Source organism: Eubalaena glacialis, chromosome 14 (assembly GCF_028564815.1).
Source record: "Eubalaena glacialis isolate mEubGla1 chromosome 14, mEubGla1.1.hap2.+ XY, whole genome shotgun sequence".
NCBI classification, from domain to species: Eukaryota; Metazoa; Chordata; class Mammalia; order Artiodactyla; family Balaenidae; genus Eubalaena; species Eubalaena glacialis.
Window position 1 is genome coordinate 59,706,804 of NC_083729.1, and position 20,411 is coordinate 59,727,214.

The 20,411-nt window shown below is 37.1% G+C and overlaps 1 protein-coding gene across 1 annotated transcript in view; it reads left to right on the forward strand.

Annotated features, from left to right (window-relative positions):
• The window catches only part of ANTXR1 (ANTXR cell adhesion molecule 1), a 241,491-nt gene that overhangs the window by 79,658 nt on the left and 141,422 nt on the right, over positions 1 to 20,411 (forward strand). The window contains exon 10 of the mRNA XM_061210663.1: positions 9,491 to 9,589. Within this exon, the coding sequence (XP_061066646.1) occupies positions 9,491 to 9,589 (99 nt within the window). The remainder of the gene's footprint in view (positions 1 to 9,490; positions 9,590 to 20,411) is intronic.

The window sequence follows — 20,411 nt, forward strand, 5'->3', positions numbered from 1 at the left end:
GTTCTTGGGGACAGAGAAGGAATCTTATTTCTCTCCACTTCCCATTGCCTAACAGAGTACGTGGTACTTAATAGGTGGTCAATAAATGTTGACCGAATGTCTTGATTCATACGTTCCTTAAAAAAACAATGCACCGATTTTTGCTCATTTGACCCTTATTAACTACTTTCACCTAATCTCAAGAAGTTATCAGACCTTTGAACTATTTTAAATGAAGCAGAATTAGAAATAGCCAAAGACAGAACAAGGCCCCAAAAACCCACCAAATCTCAATCACTCGGATTGAGTATCTTCTTAAATAATTCTTGAATAATCTTGAATCAAAGATTAGTAAACCAAAATCTCCTTTACTTACCACTGAGGTGTTCAAGACAATAAAAAGACCACATATATAAACGTAATGAATACGGCACAGAAATACCAGGGTCCACAAGATCTGATCCTAGCAAATTCATAGTGTTCAGTATGTCTCTTATTAAATGGAAAAGAAAAATAATTAAATAAAAGATATTTTTAAAGCTAAGGAAAATACAAGAAAAAAGATTAAAAAGCGTTAATAAATTTAAACAAATTAAAACAATTCCACTGATTAATTATCCCAGGAGCTGTTTCTTTGGTAGAACCAATAAAATAGCCAAATCTCTGGTAAATCCAATCCAAGGAATCTTTCTTTAAGTATTTTTTAAATCTCTGGCTTATGTGCAATATCCCATATTTTATGGACAAACAATAGTTTCCTGTATCAGAGTAAACTATCCAATTCTATTTATTTTATTTCTTTTTTCTAATTGACATGTAGTTGATTTACAATGTTGTGTTAATTTCTGCTGTACAGAAAAATGATTCAGTTATAACTACATATATACATTCTTTTTTATATTCTTTTCCATTATGATTTATCACACAATATTGAATATAGTTCCCTGTGCTATACAGTAGGACCTTGTTCTATATCCATTCTATATATACTAGTCTGCATCTGCTAACCCCAAACTCCCCCTCCATCCCTTCCATTTCCTTTATTTCTTATAAAAACATTAATACAAGACACAGTGATGGGACCTAGCCTAGGTTTTGAAAAAGCAAGCTCCCACCTCTCTTGAATTAGAATCATTAGGATTAAAACATGTTGATTAGAGAATAAGTTTACTAAGAAGAAAATAAAACTTTCACAAGATATCCTTACACCAAAAGTTCTTCCAGGGATTCCCTTAAAGGTCTGTCACTGATCATTCTCTGGAGTAAGCATGGCTTTCATGAAGCATTGGAGGCCATTTCATTGTCCAGGGCTGTGAACTCCTGTCAAGTAGACCTAAGCATACCCCCTCTGTGATTTTCATTAGGCCACTGCAAGGAGCTGGGGCCAGGGATTTATGTGAAAGTGCTTTAAAAAGCATAAACTGTTACAACAAAGCAAGGTGACATTATTATCAGCAGTATCATTTTAATAAGGATTGAAGGTCAATATGAGAATCATGATGTTGATAATATCACACCTAGATGAGAAAAACATGCCTGTATGTTTACTGAAAGAAAATTGGGGAAAGAAGATTGAAAGAAAGAAAATTGGGGAAACCTTGAAAGAAAGAAAGAAAATTGGGGAAACCTTGGTAGAGTTCTGAGTATCTCCAAAATGATTCATTAACTCAATACGTACTGGAGGAGAAAGTGAACAAGGAAATATTGTTCATACTTGTAACGTATAATGTTGAGACTAAGCCCTAGACAGATCTGTGAAGAAGGTAGAACTTGCTTTCATCAAAAACCTTTCCTCTCTGCTTCCTCCCCTCACTCTCTGAATTACTTCCCTTCCCTGGCCCCCAGAGCAGCCCCTGCTGTGGAGCCCCACCCTGGCCTGTCCACTCAAGACACGCTATACTGATGATTGCATTCTCCCAAGACAGGGATCTCAGCTGGCTCTCACCAACAACTCAGCAACAGCCATGGTTCTGACAGCAAACTGAGCTCTGAGAGAGGCAGTGAGATAATGCACTGGGTGGACAGTAAAACTGAGATCCAACACAGATCTTTCTGTGTTGGGCTGCAAATAATAGGGTGAAATTTAATGGGACAAATATAAAATGCTGAACTTGCAAATCGTCAGTTTCACATACAAGCAGGTTTAGAGAAACCTGACAGTAACAGTTCATGCAAAGAAAAAGAAAAAGCAAGGAGAAGCATAGCTATCTTGAGAGCCAACAAGAATGCCTCTGACAAAAAAAAAGCTGATACAATCTTAGAGTGCATCAATAGCCATCCAGTGTCCAAGGCAAGAGAGCTAATACCATGCTCCACTATTCCAAGTTCAGACCATGGTTCCAAGTCCCATATTTTAAAAATGGCATTGACAAAGGCATGTTCCTAGTAGAAGTGGCGATGGAACTAGAAACCATATTAATAATTCATTCAGGATGTGAGGGCAGCCCAGCTGCAACATCTGTCACCCCATTGATAGCCAGGGTTGATTCAGCTGATCTGGCTGGCTAGGCAGGTGTCCCCTTCCTCCCTCCCATGTATACCCCTCCTGAAGCTGCCTGCTCAGTGGAAGAGGATGACCTTCCCCAGTAGGGTCCATTCTTCAGTCAAGGATGTTCAAGTAGCTGTGCTCCCCTGCTACAACCTCCGAACAAGCTCTCAAGGTCCATTTACAGGAGAACACAGGATAGTCAAGCTTCCAAGACTCCAGTCACTGATTCTTTCCTCCCTTCCTTCCTTCTTTCCTTCCTTCTTTCCTTCCTCTCTTCCTTCCTTCCTTCCTTCCTTCTTCCCTCCCTTCCTTCTTTCTTTCCATCACTTCTTAGTGTCTACTATGTACCAAGCAATATGAAAAGATTTGAGTACCAAAATGCATGCTTGGTCCCAACCCCCCATGAAGCTCACAGTCTGCCCTAGGAGATAATCATATGTTCAGACAAATTACGAAACCACGCACGGAGCACTATAGCAGAGATCGGCTCAAAGAGATGCTAATGAGATGCTTGTGGGATGAGGAAGGACTAGAGTGACCACAGAGATTTAGACAAAGAATTGAGACACTCACAAGGATATTTGGAGAATTCCCATGCAGAAAGGTATTATTAGGCTTACTATAAATAGGTTCAGGAGACCACCATGGAGAGATTGGGGAGGAATTCAAGGAGGCAGGTTTTGGCTTAACACACGCAACTTTTACAACTAAAGCTTTCCAACAATGGAGTAGATGCTCTCAACTTTCCACCCCCAGAATTATGTGAGCAACTGCAGAATGGCCATCTGTAACCACATGCTATACAGAGAAACCCTTTTTGGGTCTCCTTTATAACTTTAAGTTTCTAAAGACTTAATTCAACTTCAGCTAAGATATTAATGGCTGATTATTTGTTTAATGGCTAAAGAAAAAAGTATACCTGGAACTATTTTGCATTTTAACAGGAAATCTTAATGCGAAGAGGAGGTAAGCATCTGCCCTATCAAAAAGAATTTCAGTCAATGTCATGAGTGAAACTATTTGGAGAGAGAGCCATCCCAAAACTCCTCCACTGCCAGAGGTTATAAGCTGGCAGCCAACAAGCCCTGTCTGGTCTGCACATATGTTCTTTTTGATTCACATTGCAATTAAAAAAAAAAAAAAACTTAAATTTATTGCTAACATTTAAAAGTCTGATTTCACCTAAAAATTCAGATTTTCGTCTTGTATCGAAAAATCCGATCTAGCAACATTGAGCCTGTATTTATTGCAAGATAATGATTATTAGAGACTGAATAACTTCCCTTTAAAAGAAGCATGTACGCTTTCCAGTTCAGCATACTCTCCACCACTCCCCATTATCCCAGTACCCAGGTCAAGCATATGGTTGCCGTTTAGCATGGTGCTTATGTCACTGTATTTACAGTTCCTGTTCTAAAACATGTAGGAAGTCACCTGCTGTGTGGAGAGCCTTTATAGCACCTTTGACATTACCTGCATTTAAATAATTCTGCTTCCCTTCTAATATAGACTCTTTTTTAAAGTTCCTAATTAAATGTTTTTGCAGATTAGCTTCTGTGTAATTAGGAGAATTGATCCATTGTTAGATTGGCCCTGCCTAGTTCAGCTCCTCTTTAGGAAATGCATCGTTTTGTCTAAGCACAGTTTTCCTCTGGTCCCACAATGTTGGCCTCAGACTTGAATAGCTCACAGTGTTTTATGTAAGCAAATACTCCAGGAAGGAACTAATTGGAATTAAGTGTGCAACCTGCCAACTGCTCTACATTTAAAGTTCTTTTCCTCCAGAAATGGAAGGAGATTATCATTAGCACCTTACATTGTCATTTCAGAAGCAATTGTATTATTCCTACTCTTTTGTTTCCCATTGTTCATAATAAAACGGGGTAAGTGAGCACAAAGGAAGGTACTTTTAGGTGGCATGTTTACCATTTGGAAATTAGATGCTTAAACCAGACACATTTAAGCAACATCAAAAAGTGGTTTCATTTCTTTCACTTTTCACTGTTTTTCAAAGAGCTCATGTTGGCCCATAGGTACCTCTTCTGAATCAATTGTTTAATCCTCTCCTTGGTCTTCATTTTCATTTAAAGATATTTCTATTTAAAGGAGGGACTCTCATACATTGTTGGTGGAAATGCAAAATGGCACAATCACTTTGGAAAACAGTTCTGACAGTCTCTCAAAACATTAAATATACACTAACCACATGACCTAGCTGTTCTACTCCTAGGTGTTTACCCAAGGGAAAAAAAAAAATCTATGTCCTGACACAGACTTGTACATAAATGTTTATAACTGCTCTATTTTTAAGAGCCAAAAACTGTGAACAACTTAAATGTTCATCAACACATGAATGGATAAAACTGTGGTTTTCATACAATGAATAATAGTCAGCAATAAAAAGAAATAGACTATGTATAAACCTCAAAATAATTATGGATGAATCTTAAAATAATTATGCTCAGTAAAAAAAAGCCAGACCAAAAAAAAAAAAAGTACTTACTATATGATTCCATTTGCATAAAATTCTAGAGAATGCAAACTAATCTACAACAACAGAGAGCAGATCAGTGGTCGCATGGTGTGGGGCAGGGCAGGAGGAAGAGATTACAAAGGGGCACATGGAAACTTCTGAGGGTGGTTGATGTGTTCACCATCTTGATTGTGGTTTCGCCCCATGATTGTATACCTATGTCAAAACTTATCAAATTATACACTTTACATACAACTTACTGTATGTCAGTTATACCTCACTAAAATTCTTATAAGTAAATAGCTATAAAATAAAAACCTTAGAGTAATTTAGGCATCAGAAAGCACTTAATACACATCCAGCTCTATATTATATTTTAGATGTTACATGTTACAATAGCATTTAATAGGAGAGCAAATTGAAGCTAACTCTTAGGAGAGCAAATTGAAGCTAAGTCTCAAGATGGAAATATCACTAACAATAATTTTGCACAAAAGTCTTAGGTGACCAGAGCAAATGGTGAATATACAGATGTCTCATTTTCAGATACAGTGGTTGATAGGTGATCTTTATTGAGGTCATCGCAAAACTATGTGTTCACATTTCCAAAAAAAAAAAAAAAGCAAAAAAAGGGAACAGAATAAGTTTATCCAACTATTCATTGACCCTAATTTTTTTCTTTTTTAAAATTGAGCTATAATTCACATATCCTAAAATTCACCCTTTCAAGGAGTACAATTCAGTAACGTCTAATATACTCACAAAGTTGTACAACCATACCCACTGTGTAATTCCAGAATACGTTCATTATCCTGAAAAGAAACCCTGTACCCATTAAGCAGTCACTCCCCATTCCTTCCTCTCCCCAGCCCTGGCCAGTCGATTTTCTGTCTCTCTGGATTTGCTAATCTGCACTATTCACATGGAAATGAAATGGAATAAAATCATACAATAGATGGACTTTCATGTCTGGGTTCTTTCATTTGGCATAATGTTTTCAAGATTCATCCATGTCATAGCATGTGTCAGAACTTGTTACATTTTATGGGTAAATAATATTCCATTGTATGAATACCATATTCATCATTTGGTGGCTACTTGGGTTGTTTCCACTGTTTTGGCTATTGTGAATGATGCTATTGTGAAATATATGTACAAGTTTTTGTGTAGACATAATGTTTTCGATTCTCTTGAGTATAGGATGAGATTTCTGGGTCATATGGTAATTCTATGTTTAACTTTCTGAGGAACTGCCAAACTACTTTACAAAACAGCTGCACCAATTTACATTCCCACCAGCGATGTACGAGGCTTCTCATTTCTTCACCAACACTTGTTATTATCCACCTCTTTTATTATAGTCATTCTAGTGAGTGTGGAGTGGTTTTGATTTGCATTTTCCTAATAACCAATGACGCTGAGCATCTTTTCATTCAATGACCTGATTAAGCCTCAGAAAACAAACAGGATTAGATATGACTGGTACCTGAATAAATGACCACCTTCTCCTCCCCTTTCTCCCTTTCTATACCAAGATGTCATTTATTTGTTCATTAAACGAGCTTATACTGAGGCTGACTCAGCCCTGGGTGAGGCACAGCCAAAGATTCTAAAGAAATAGATATGATGGCCTCTCCCATCAGGAAGCTTAAATTATAATTGAGAATAAAGTGACCAAAGAATCGTAATAAACATATACCTTAAAGATAACTTAAAGAATATGTATCTTAAAAGATTAGGTAAAAGATCATTTCCAAGTAGAAATTCCTCCCTAATGCCCTCCAGTTCCTAGGCACTCCTTGTAGGAGCTGTAAACCAACATGCATGCTGCCTAAAAACACTTAAATGTGCATATGGTGAGAGACAGGTTCAGGACTTTGTGAACAAACTGAATTAAATCAATATGTCCTGGTTCTCGCTTGCTGACAGATTCACTTGACAGGGTTTTGTTACATACCTTCCACGTGTGAGGGGCTGACATTCCAGTCGGGCTGCTGGGGCAGATACTCAGGCTCTTCTGGAGGCCACATGTGCATCCTCACCTAGAAACTGGTGGGAGCTCGCCTCTGCTCTGGTGTGCCTCCCAGGGCATCCTTTCCTCCTCCTGCTCCCCGCGCCTCGGGGGTTAGATTGCTCGGTCTCCACCATGGCTGCTCCTGGGTTTCTGCTGTCTTCCTCCCTAACACCCTGAGGGCTGGCCAAGCAGCCATGCGGGCATCCTCTTTCACTGAGGACTCAGCAGCAGAACTGGTTATGCTAGGGCACGGTGTTAGAGAAGAGAGCTGGCACATGGCCTGCGTTTCCAGAATCTTCTCTCCTTCCACTGATCTTTGAGGAAACAAGAGAAGTAGGCAGAGCAGTGAGGCAGAAAACATTTGCAATCAGCAAAAGCATCCAATGGCAGACTTCTGGATGTCTAGCGTCCAGACTAAAAACAGAAATGGGTATCTATAGGCTAAATTGAGTAAACAAGATACAGTAAGATTCTTCCACAATGCTTGGCACGTAATAGAATGCTTGCTGAACCAACTGTGTCATCAGTCACATGCCAGGCAGACATCTAAAGAAAACTATTTAGTCCATCCTTCTAAACTTAGCAATCGTACGTATGCATCAACATGCATATCTAAATCCTTAATACTCATGGGACTATGGTCCTGAAAAACCATAGTTAAGTTTTGAACCTTAATATAGTTCAAAACTACAGCAGTGAATGCTGGGTACAAGTCCCAGTTTTGCTGCTTACCAGTGACAGATTACATGATCTTGGGCAAGTCATTTACAACGTCAAAAATCTCAATTTCCTTACAGGGAAGGTCGTTGATACCTCTAAACAGCATTCTGTTCTAACTTGTTTCTCTTTGTGGCACACTTAGTGCCTCCGGCTTCTTTTACTTCGGTTTTGGTTTCCTGCTTCCTAGCTGGGCCAGCTCCATTTTTTCTGCAAAATGGGCAAACCTGTCTAAAGTAAAAATAAAATAAGCTTTTAAAAAAATCACAATGTCAGTCTCTAAATGAGTCATATGTCACAAGACATTTTAGCATAATGGTAAGGAGCATGGTGGCTGAGTCCTAAGGCGTTTGATACTTGGCAGACCTGGATTCCAGTTCTGATTCTGACAGCTACCAGCCATGTGATCTTGGACAAGTTACTTAACCTCACTGTGCTTGGTTTTCTCATTTGTGCCTCCCTGTGGTGAGGTTTAAGTGACATCAGGCATATACAACGCTTAGCACAGGGCCTGGCACACAAAGAGGGAGCAAATGATATCAGTTATTATTCTCTTGGCAAACATGATCTCTAAATTAGTTTCCCCAGAATGAAGGTGACATAGATTCATGACGTTTATTAAAGTGTGGAAGAGTCCCATACGCTAGTCCTTTAATTCCATTCATCCTCCAGTGAAAATCTCCATCTGGATAGCAATTGACACTTCCAGATCCACTTTCACAAATACTGAATTTTAACCTCTAACTTTTAGTCTTTTTCTTTTTTATACGCCACACAGCATTATCCCAAGCCCCAATTTTTACACACAAAAAGATGACAAAAATCAAAGAAAATAGAGTATTGGCTATTAGTTACCATCAAACTTAAGCAAATATTCCTAAACATTTAATGAATCAATTAGCTGTTTTTTTTCCCTTAGTAAGACTAGTATAGAGGATCATTATTTTTGCTTTATAAATATTTTATTAACGTGTTAATTCAACATGAATTATGCCAACATGAAATTAACAGGCAGGGCTAGAGACCCGCAGAGATATATTATCTCTTCTACTTTGAGAGAAGAGAGTGCTAAGTGCGCTAAGGGCCAATGTCAGTTCAAACGGGAAATGCTTGCTGACAGGCCACCCCTAAGCAAGATTGCGATCCCCTGCTGAGTACAATTATTCCTACATAACACTAGGTGCTCCTACTGTGTGCCCTGCAGAGACAGGAGAGCTGAAGCTGCATCAAACAATTCCTAAACGTAAAGGAATGTTTTCTAGTTGTGGAAGAAAAGACAAAAGAACACCACCAGACAATACATAATCACATGCTACACTATTCAGGACAGACTGTGAATGCCCGCAGGTAGTGGTTTTCAAAAACACTAGGCACGTGGAGTTCTAAATAAATCCTTTCCTCTGCATCCAATATGTAAAAGAGACACAAGAGGATTGAAGAAGTATAGAGTGCCTCCCCCGTGGCCTTCTGGTGGCAGAGATCACAGGTTTTAAAACTGCCAGGACTTGAGAGATGGGTAAGGTTTGCAGGACACAGGTGGCGGGGGGAGGCATTCCAGCTAGGAGGAAGAGTAAAGGCAAAGGCAAGGTGGAAATTCAAAGTAAGAAGTTCTGTGCAATCCTGGTGAACAACTAGTGAGAAGGTAGTGAATAGGTGGTAAAAGGCTCCCACACGGATGCTTCTGTTTCCCAGCTTGAACTGATTATTTAATATTTTAAGCCTGGTGAAATAGCAGACTCCCTAAACCAGGGCAGATGGGAAACTTAAGGTTAACGGTGTGCAGTCAATGAAGGTGTCGTGTCATTATTCTTTGTTTCAGAATCATTTCAAGTAGTTGTCAGAGGTAACGGCTTCCGACACGCCCGCAACGTGGACAGGGTCCTCTGCAGCTTCAAGATCAACGAGTCAGTGACGCTCAGTAAGTTCTCGTGGAGTTTGGGGGTTTCTACCACCTGCTTCGCCTGCTTCGGGGAAGGGACGCCCCAGCCCCATCTTCTAGCAAGGCCACACACGGGAAACTACAGAGAATGGTCTTCCCTGCTAGAAAGGCCACCAGCAAGGGCATAGCTAGCCGCTGCGGCGCCCTTGCTTCCATCAGGAGAGGCAGCAGGCACTTGTTTTGCAGTCCACCAGCATTTGTACCAAGTTCAAAACTCTCAGCTGTCAGTGCAGGCCCTGGCTGCTTAGGGCTTACAAAGCTTGATGTTCCTTAACAAGGTATTCGGGACTGTCAAGCACAAGAGGGAAAAAGAAATGGTCTGAATTTATTAATTCTGAGTAAACTAAAAGCCAAACTGTTCGACTTGCATGTGTAGATTCTGGAAGTTTGTTCTATCTGGATGATTCTTGCTTTGGAGTCGCCAAAAAACTCTCATCAGGGTGAATACCTGACCTGAAATACAGGCATATGGAAGTAAAACTAAGTGCATTTCATGGGAAAAAAATGAATTGTCATAACATTGGCACTTTCACAAGACATTTGTAGCAGGCAAGTTCTTAATTTAAAGACGTGTGTGATTCAGATTGCTGTCCAGGAAAGATGGGGGAGACAGATTATGGAAAGACACATGGCCAGGAGCCCTGGTTATTATTTACATCTGGCATTCATCACACAGATAATTATTGGTTCAGTATCTGCAGCGATAAACAGTAATAACATACTGTATTTTCTGTAGTGCTATGACATTTTAAATACCACACATCTTTTTGCCACAACTGCCCTGGGAGGTAGAAAGAGCAAAGAGGAAGGAAAGGATACTCAAGCTTATTGACTAACCATTCACGCTAGTTTGGTCCTCCTGATAGCGTTACGGAGTAGGTACTACACTGTTTTTCAAAAGGAAGAATTGAAGGGTATGCCTTTTCCCCTCTATAGCATCTTGAAACCCACTTCAATATTTAAACAGAGGTATTCAATGGCATCTTTACAAACATCTGGAATTCCTGAATTTGGAATAATTCCAAAGATTTGAAACAGTCAGTTATTTTTTCTTGATACTTGGAAATGCCCTCACGTATCCAAAAAGTACATGCTATTTGAAAACATCTTGAAGTATCCCCAAGAAGTCACAGTGTGAAAGTCGGACGTGCACCTTCTAGAGTCCTTCCTTTTTTTCCCCTTTAATTTGTAATGTCATTCAAGTCCGCCTTCCCTCTCTCCTTAACCAGAATCTTAAATCTAAGATCAGAAACTCCTGAGGGTTAAACTCAAAAGACATCAACACCTTCCAAAGAAGGCTTCCCAGACAAGCAAGCCTTTGGACCCAACCCCTCTCTGAACATGAATGGACATGGGGTGTAGCATTGCCATTGCTTGAAAGGTTACGCAGAGACGCTATATTAAGATAACAAAAAAATGCAAATTTACTATGGATTCGTAGAGTGACATACTGAATGCATATTTTCCAGCTTCTCCATGAAATTGTATTTCTTGGGAAACTAGCTTCTCTTCCTTTCCTAATACAAACTTGCAAACACCCGCACAGGCTCTCCACCTGATTCATAATCAAAAAGGAATAAAGGTCTTTGGGGTAGGGATTTAGCTTAAACCACAAACCTAGTTGTGCCTCCAACACAAGTGCTGACAGTTTGGAGAAAAGAAAGGCAGTGACTCAACCACATTATATGCTGCAGGTAACACTCCTGAACTCAAACAAATAGTTATTAATAATATTCTAGCTAAGGGGAAAATTTTGGAATTTGAAAAAAAATTGTCATTCATTTATTAATTCATCTGTTCTTTTACATTCAGTAAATAATATGAACAAGAAACTGTGGAGGACAGAAAAGATAAATAAATTTTAAAATGCAACATATTCAGTTCTACATTTTTCTACCAACCTTATGAATGTAAGTATCTCATGGAGTTGTCCCCATAAAATAAAATAAATTTAGATTCTTTTACTTTTCCCATTCTCCTTTCCCACTTCTACAACCAAGTTTTAAATTATCTCTTTTAATTTTTATAGTATATATTTCCTCTTTCAAGATTTTTTTCCTAAATACTGCATTACATTTTATAACAAAAAAAGAGAATAGAAGTGCCCTTATCAACCATAAAAAGACTAATTGCAGGCCGGATAATGAAGCTATGGCTGTTATGATATAAGCCTTGGAGTCTTCAACAAATGAAGTATTATTTGTAGCAGATTATATAAAGAAAAACAGTTAAATAAAAAATAACAAATTGAAAAGACTATGAACACCCTTTAACATTATTGCACTGACGCAAATAAAACACCAACATATTAATACCAAAATGTTGAAGTTGTTTAATTATATTCTTAGATGATAAATATAACCGGAAAATAAAAAGCATAGGTTAATACCTATGTCTCTCCTGCTTTCCTTGCCTTTGCTTAAAAAGAAAGTAAACAAATCAACCACTTAGGAATCTAAAACAATTTCTGGACTTGCTTCTGGTCAATATAATAGATCCAAAATTCTGCATAAAATATGATTTTAAAAATTGTGACATGTGGCCTTGCTCAAGGGAATGAGGAGGAAACACCCAGGCACAGGAGACAAAAAGGGAATGCAAAATCTAAGCAGGAAACAAAGCTCTGGGGGCTCTGGGCCTGAGGGGTCTTCAGGCTGTGATCTTGCTACTGATGTAGATACAGGGCACCAGCAAGACAAACAGGCAAAAGCAGAGCCCCCTGTAGAAATCAGGCTCCGAGGGCTGTACCAGACATTGAATGGGGACAGGGAAAGCTGCCCAGTGATTCAAGGAAGCAGGCAGGGGAATAAAGGTAAGATGTTTTACCAGCTGCATAATACAGAAGCACCAAGTCAGGAAACTAACTCCAAAATATGTCCGTGGCCATCCAGATCCCTGTGGCCCTGGCAGAGGCAGTATACATCCAGTCCAACCTACGCCACTCCTGAAGCCATAGCCTCCTCTGAAGATGGGCTCGCAGCACCATATGATAAATCATATGATAATAGATGAAAGAAAACAGAGAACAAGCAAGAAGACTAAAGAGCAATTTGAAAGAGGATGTAAAATAAACACATTTAAAGTGTCTACAAACAAGAAAACAAGTCAAATAAACAGTCTACACCTTACGCCTAAAGGGACTAGAAAAATAAGAACAAACAAAACCCAAAGTTACTAGAAGGAAAAATAAATAAAGATCAGAGTGTAAATAAAACAGAATTTAAAAACAGTAGAAAAGATCAATGAAACTAAGAGCTGGTTCTTTGAAAAGATTGACAAAATTGATAAACCTTTAGCCAAACTCATCAAGAAAAAAAGAGAGAGGATCCAAATAAATAAAATCAGAAATGAAAGAGAAGTTACAACCGACACCAGAGAAATACAAAGGATCATAAGAGATTACCATTGGGTTGGCCAAAAAGTGTCTTTGGTTTTCTAAGAAAAAAGAAAAGACACATTTTTCATTTTCACCAAGAATTTTATTGAACAACTTTATTCACCATTTTGTTCCACTACCTTCTGCCATTTTTCAGGCAACTTCATAATTCCATCTTCCCAAAACTTTTTATCTTTTTAAGCAAAGAACTGGTCCAGTTGCCTTTTACAGTCTTCCAGGGAATTGAAATTTTTTCCTTTAAGAGAATTTTTTAAAGACCAAAATAAATGGAAATCCGAAGGTGCAATGTCTGGTGAATATGGCAGATGAATCAGAACTTTCCAGCCAACCTGTAACAGTTTTTGCCTGGTCATCAAAGAAACATGCGGTCTTGCGTTATCCTGATGGAAGATTGTGTGTTTTCTTTTGACTAATTCTGGACACTTTTCGTTGAGTGCCGCTTTCAGTTGGTCTAATTGAGAGCAGTACTTGCTGGAATTAATCGTTTGGTTTTCTGGAAGGAGCTCATAATAGAGGACTCCTTTCCAATGCCACCATATACACAACATCACCTTTTTTGGATGAAGACCAGCCTTTGGTGTGGTTGGTGGTGGCTTATTTCACTCGCCCCATGATCTCTTCCATTCCACATTGTTGTACAGTATCCACTTTTCATCACCCATCACAATTTGTTTTAAAAATGGAACGTTTTCATTACGTTTCAATAGAGAATCGCATGTGGAAATATGGTTAAGAAGGTTTTTTTCCACTTATGTGGAACACAAACATCAAAGTGATTAACATAAATAACCAAGCTGATGCAAATGATTTTCAACACTTGATTTGGATATTTTGAGTATGTCAGCTATCTCCCACGTAATATAATGTTGATTGTTCTCAATTATTGTTTCAATTTGATCGCTATCAACTTCAACTGGTCTACCCGACTGTGGAGCATCGTCCAGTGAGAAATCCCCAGCATGAGACTTCGCAAACCACTTTTGACACGTTCGATCAGTCACAGCACCTTCTCCATATACTGCACAAATCTTGTTGTGTGTTTCAGTTGTGTTTTTACCTTTCTTGAAATAATAAAGCATAATATGTCAAAAATGTTGCTTTTTTTCTTCCATCTTCAATATTCAAATGGCTGCACAAAAATTCACCAATTTTGATCGTCTTTTTTTAAATGCATGCTGATATGACTGCTGTCACATACAATCTAACAAAACTGTTTCAAATGAAGTTAAAGACAACTAAGTGCTACTACAGACATCTTACAGAAATAATCAAACAAACCTTTTGACCCACCCAATACAAACAATTATATGACAATAAAATGGACAACCTAGAAGAAATGGATAAATTCCTAGAAATGTGCAATCTCCCAAGACTGAATCAGGAAGAAATAGAAAATATGAACAGGCTAATAATGACCAGTAATGAAATTCAATCGTTACTTTAAAAAACTTTAAACAAATGAAAGTCTAGGACCAGACAATTTCACAGGGAAATTCTACGAAACTTCAAAGAAGAGTTAACATCTATCCTTCTCAAACTGTTCCAAAAAAAAAAAATTAAGAGGAATTCTCCTGAACTCATTCTACAAAGCCAACATCACTCTAATAACAAAACCAGACAAAGATACCACAAAAAATAATTACAGGTCAATATCACTGATCAACATAAATGCAAAAATCCTCAACAAAATATTAGCAAACTGAATTGAACAATACGTTAAAAGGATCATACACCATGATCAAGTACGATTTATCCCAGGAACACAAGGATGGTTCTGTATCCACAAATCAATCAACATAATACACCACATTAACAAACTGAAGAATAAAAACCATATGATCATTTCAATAGATTCAGAAAAAGCTTTTGACAAAATCCAACATCCTTTTATGGTAAAACCTCTCCAGAAAATGGGCATAGAGGGAACATACCTCAACATAATAAAGGCCATGTATGACAAACCCATAGGCAACATCATAATCAATGGTGAAAAGCTGAAAGCATTTCCTGTAAGATCAGGAACAAGACAAGGATCCCACTCTTGCCACTTTTATTCAACATGGAATTGGAAGTCCTAGCCACAACACTCAGAAAAGAAAAAGAAATAAAAGGAATCTAAATTGGAAAGGAAGAAGTAAAACTGTCACTGTTTGCACATGATATGGTTCTATACAGAGAAAATTCTAGAGACACTACCAAAAACCATTTGAACTGAAATGAGTTCAGTAAGGTGGCAAAATACAAAAGTAATATACAGAAATATGTTGCATTTCTAAATACTAATTATGAACTATCAGAAAGAGAAATTAAGAAAACAATCACATTTACAATTGTATCAAAAAGAATAAAATACCTAGGAATAAATCTGATCAAAGAGGAAAAAGATTTGTATTCTGAAAACTATAAGAGATTGATGAAATAAATTCAAGATGACAAAATAAATGGAAAGATATTTGGTGCTCATGGATTGGAAGAATCAATATTGTTAAAATATTACTACCCAAGGCAATCTACAGATTAAGTGCAATCCCCATCAAAACGCCAAAGGCATTTATCACAGAACTAGAACAAATAACTCTAAAATTTGTATGGAAGCCCAAAAGACCCCAAATAGCCAAAGCAATCTTGAGAAAGAAGAACAAAGCTAGAGTTGTCACACTCCTTGATTTCAAGCTATACTACAAAGTTACTGTAATCAAAGCACTATGGTACTGACATGAAAACAAACACATAGATCAATGGAACAGAATAGAGAGCCTAGAAATAAACCCATGCTTATATGGTCAATTAATCTACAACAAAGCAAGCAAGAATATACAATGAGAAAAGACACCCTCTTCAATAAGTGGTATTTGGAAAACTGTACTTCTGTGTGCAATAGAATCAATGTGGACTACTTTCTTATACTATATGCAAAAGTAAACTCAAAAATGGATTAAAGACTTTAAGGTCTGAAACCATAAAACTAGAAGGAAACATAGGCAGTACTCTCTTTGACATCTGTCTTAGCAATATTTTTTTGGATCTGTCTCATCACACAAGGGAAACAAAAGCAAAAATAAACAAATACACCAACCTAAAAGCTCTTACACAGCAAAGGAAACTATCAGCAAAAGGAAAGGCCACCTATTGAATGGGAGAAGATATTTGTAAACTATATATCTGATAAGGGATTAATATTCAAAATATACGAAGAACTCATACAACTCAACATCAAAAACAATAAACAGCCCAATTAAAAAATGGGCAGAGAATCTAAATAGACATATTTCCAAAGAAGACATACAGATGGCCAACAGGCACATGAAAAGATGCTGAACATCACTAATCATCAGAGAAATGCAAATCAAAACCACAAGGAGTTACTACCTCACACCTGTCAGAATGGCTATCATCAAAAGATAAAGTGCTGGCAAGGATGTGGAGAAAAGGGAACCCTTGTGCAATGTTGGTGGGAATGTAAATTGGTGCAGCCACTGTGGAAGACAGTATGGAGGTTCCTCAAAAACTTAAAAATAGAACTGCTTTATGATCTAGCAATTTCACTTCTGAGTATTTACCTGAAGAAAACAAAAACATTAATTTGAAAAGATATATGCACGCCAATGTTCATTGTGGCATTATTTACAATAGCCAAGATGTAGAAGCAACAAACAACCAAAACAAAATGAAAACTGATTTCTAGATGCAGAGAAAAGAATGGGTGGTTGCCAGAGAGGAGGGAGGTTGGAAGGGGGGTGAAATAAGTGAAGGGAGTTAAGAAATACAAACCTCCAGTTATAAAATAAATAAGCCACAGGGATTTAATATACAGCAGAAGGAATACGATTAATAATATTGTAATGACTTTGTGTGGGGACAGACGGATACTAGATTTATCACGGTGCTCATTTCATAGTGTATGAAAATGTCAAATTACTGTGTAGTACACCTGAAACATAATATTGTACATAAACTAATTTCAATTAAAAAATGAAATAAAGTGTGTGAAGAAATCAAACAGACCAAAGGGGAAGAACATTCAACAAAGGCACATTTGCAGAGAACCTAGTGTAAATTTTAGAGCTGAAGAAGTTTATTCACTGAAATACAACTTAATGGATAGACTAAGCAGTGTGATTAGACACAGATGAAGATGAAATGCATGAACTGGAAGAGAGATATGAGAAAATCATACCCCTCAACTAAAGCACCAGACCCAGATTTTTTTCATCTAAGTTTTACCAGACTTTAAGGGACAGATGACTCATATCTGATACATACTCTTCCAGAGAAAAGAAATAGAGAAAAAGGGTTTTAATTCATTTTATGAAAATTATATAATCTTGATTTTTTAAAAAACTGGACAAGACACTAGTAGTAGAAAATATTTGAAATCAATTTCTTTGATGACAAACATAAATAAAATATTGGTAAACAAAATCCAGCAATGTATTTTAAAAGGACCAGGATAAGTAAGATAATTTTAAAGAATGAGGGGGAATTTGCCTCTCACATAGCAAAAATTTTTGATGCCAAGAAGACAATAAAGTTCATTATCCATTCTAAATTTTTAAAATATATACTTTTAGAAAACTAGGAGTAGGTTAAGACTTCTTTAACATAATAAAAAAATACATATTGATATTTAAATTCAAAACTCAACATCATTTTATGGTAAATCACTAAATAGAGATATTAACTTTACAGTTAGGAAGAAAAAAGCAGGACAACTCATTTCACCATTATTATTTAACATTAATCTGGAAGTTCTAGCAGCACTGTCCAATAGAACTTTCTGTGATAATGAAAATGTTCTAAAATGTAGCCAATATGGTAGCCACAAGCCACATGTGGCTTATTGGGGACTTGAAGAGTGACTAGTGCAGTTGAGGAACTGAATTTTTAAATTCATTTAATTTTAATTAACTTGAATGTCAATAGCCACCTGTGGATAGTGACTACTGTATTAGACAATGCTATAGGTATTACAATAATGCAAGAAACCTAATGAGAGATATAAGTACAGGAAACGGGAGCCAAACATTATTACTTTAAAATGATGGTTGTGTCGTCCTGCAAAACTAAAAGAGAATCAACAGACTACTACACTAATAAGAAGGTTATTAAACTGGATGATTTCAAAATAAATACCTCCCTTATAATAATCAATAGCTTTGCCAGAATCTAGCAAAGACCAAACATCACAGGAAAAATACAGCAGCAACAAATTTGTAGAGACATATAGGAAGAAAATTACACAACTCTGTGAAGGAAATGAAGAAAATGTAAGTCAGTACAGAGGCAGTGTAGACTCATGGCATAGAACGTACACTGGAACCACCCAGGAAAAGAACCCTGTTTCTGTCTTAAAGCTTTGTGACCATAGCAAGTTACAGTATTTAACATCTCCAAGCCTCAATTTCTCTATCTGTAAAATGAGTATGGCAATAATAGCACCTCTGTGGTGGACTGTTATGATGTTTCAGTGTGAGAATTAGGGCTCAGAACAGGGCCAAGCATGCAGTAAGCAGTCGATCAATGTTGGCTGCTAATATTAATTTATTATTATCATTATCACTGTTATTCAATGGAGCGGCAATTGAGGATTGCGAAGATACCAGTTGTCTTCAAATTAATATTTACTTTTACTACAATCCCAATGAAAAGTCCAATGGGACTTTTGAAGTTAACAAAATAATTCTAAAGTGTATATATGGAAGAATAAACATTTAAGAATAGCCAAGAAAAATGTGGAAACTTGCCCTAGCCGATTTTAAGATGTATAAAAAAGCTGCAGTAATTTAAACAGTGTATGACTGGTGCCACAAAAGGCAAACCAAACATTAGAACAGGAAAAACGAAGTCCATAAAGAGAGCCAAGCACTTCTGTGAATTTAGTATAAAATAAAATGACCTTTCTTATCGGTGGGAAAAGAGTGGATTATTCAAAAATGGTATTGAGACAACTGGCTAACCTCTTGGAAAAATGATTCAGTTCAATTTTTATCTCACACCTTACATCTAAACAAATTCCAGATGAAAAGTTTAAACGTGAACATGAAACTATAAAAGTTTTAGAAGGAAACAAAAATAAATATTTACATAATTTTCCAGTGGGGAAAGACTTTTTAAGCATAACTCTGAAAGGAGATACCATGAAGGAAAATTTGAATGGTTTGAGTACATATTTTTTAATTCTTTAAACCTCCCCCCCTCCAAAAAATCTAAAGGGAAACAGAAAACATGCTAAATTATTTGTAAGACATAGAACAAACAAAGGGTCAATAACTTTAATACGTAGACAGCTCTTAAAATCAGTAGGAAAGGTGAGCACATCGATGGGTAAAAGATATGAAAAGGAAATTTACAAGAAAAATAATGGCAAATAAGCATGTGGAAAATGCTCACTGTAATCAAGGAAACGCAAATTAAAATAATCTATCAAACTGGCAAAGATTAACAAAAAATACAATTCCCAGTATTGGCAAAGATATAGAGTAAGAAGTGTTTTCATTCATCATTGGTGAGAGAGACCATTGAATCTTTGGGGATTTTTTTTTTTTTTGGCTGCGTGGTTCCCCAACCAGGGATTGAACCCAAACCGCCCCACCCCTCCACCGGCAGTGAAAGCCTGAAATCCTAACCACTAGACCACCAGGGAACTCCCCAGGAAGGCCATTCTTAAAATGAATCAACTGCTTTTATACATTTTTTGACCCAGAATTTCAATTTCAACTTCATCAAAAGGAAATGATTGAGAATGTTAACAAAGACTCAGCTACAAGATGTTCATCATAATATTGCTTATAATGGCAAAAAGAAAAAAGGAGACAGAGAGGAGGGAGGGAGGAGGGAGGAAGGAATGTATTTGGGATGGAAGCAAGAAAGGAAGGGAGGGAGGGAGAGGAAGGAAAGAAAGTAAACAAATGGAAACATTTAAATGGTAACATAAATGTTTAATGATAGTTAATTTGTTATATAAATTATACTTTACCCTTAAATAATTAATACTGGGGCAAAGATGAATAATTACTTATGTAGGAAAGATGTTAACGATATTGCTTCATATGTTAAAAATAAGTTACAAAACAGTGCCTTGATGCTATTCCTGTTTTAGACACATACATTTATATGCAGAAAGAGAGAGAAACGTGAAAGACACACAACCAAATGTTAACAGTAGTTACCTCTGAATGAGACCACTATTAGTTTTTACTTTCTTCTTTCTGTTCATGTAATTTTCTAAGTTTTCTATGATCATATGTCCCTTCCGTCGTAAGAAAAAAAAAAAAGAAACCACGACCATTATTTAAATTTTAACTTTAAAATTCTTGTTAATTATTTAGGCCAAGCATGCATCTTAAGTTTAGCATTTGGTTGGTTCTCCAGTCACCAGGCTGAACTCACTCCTGGCCAAGAAAA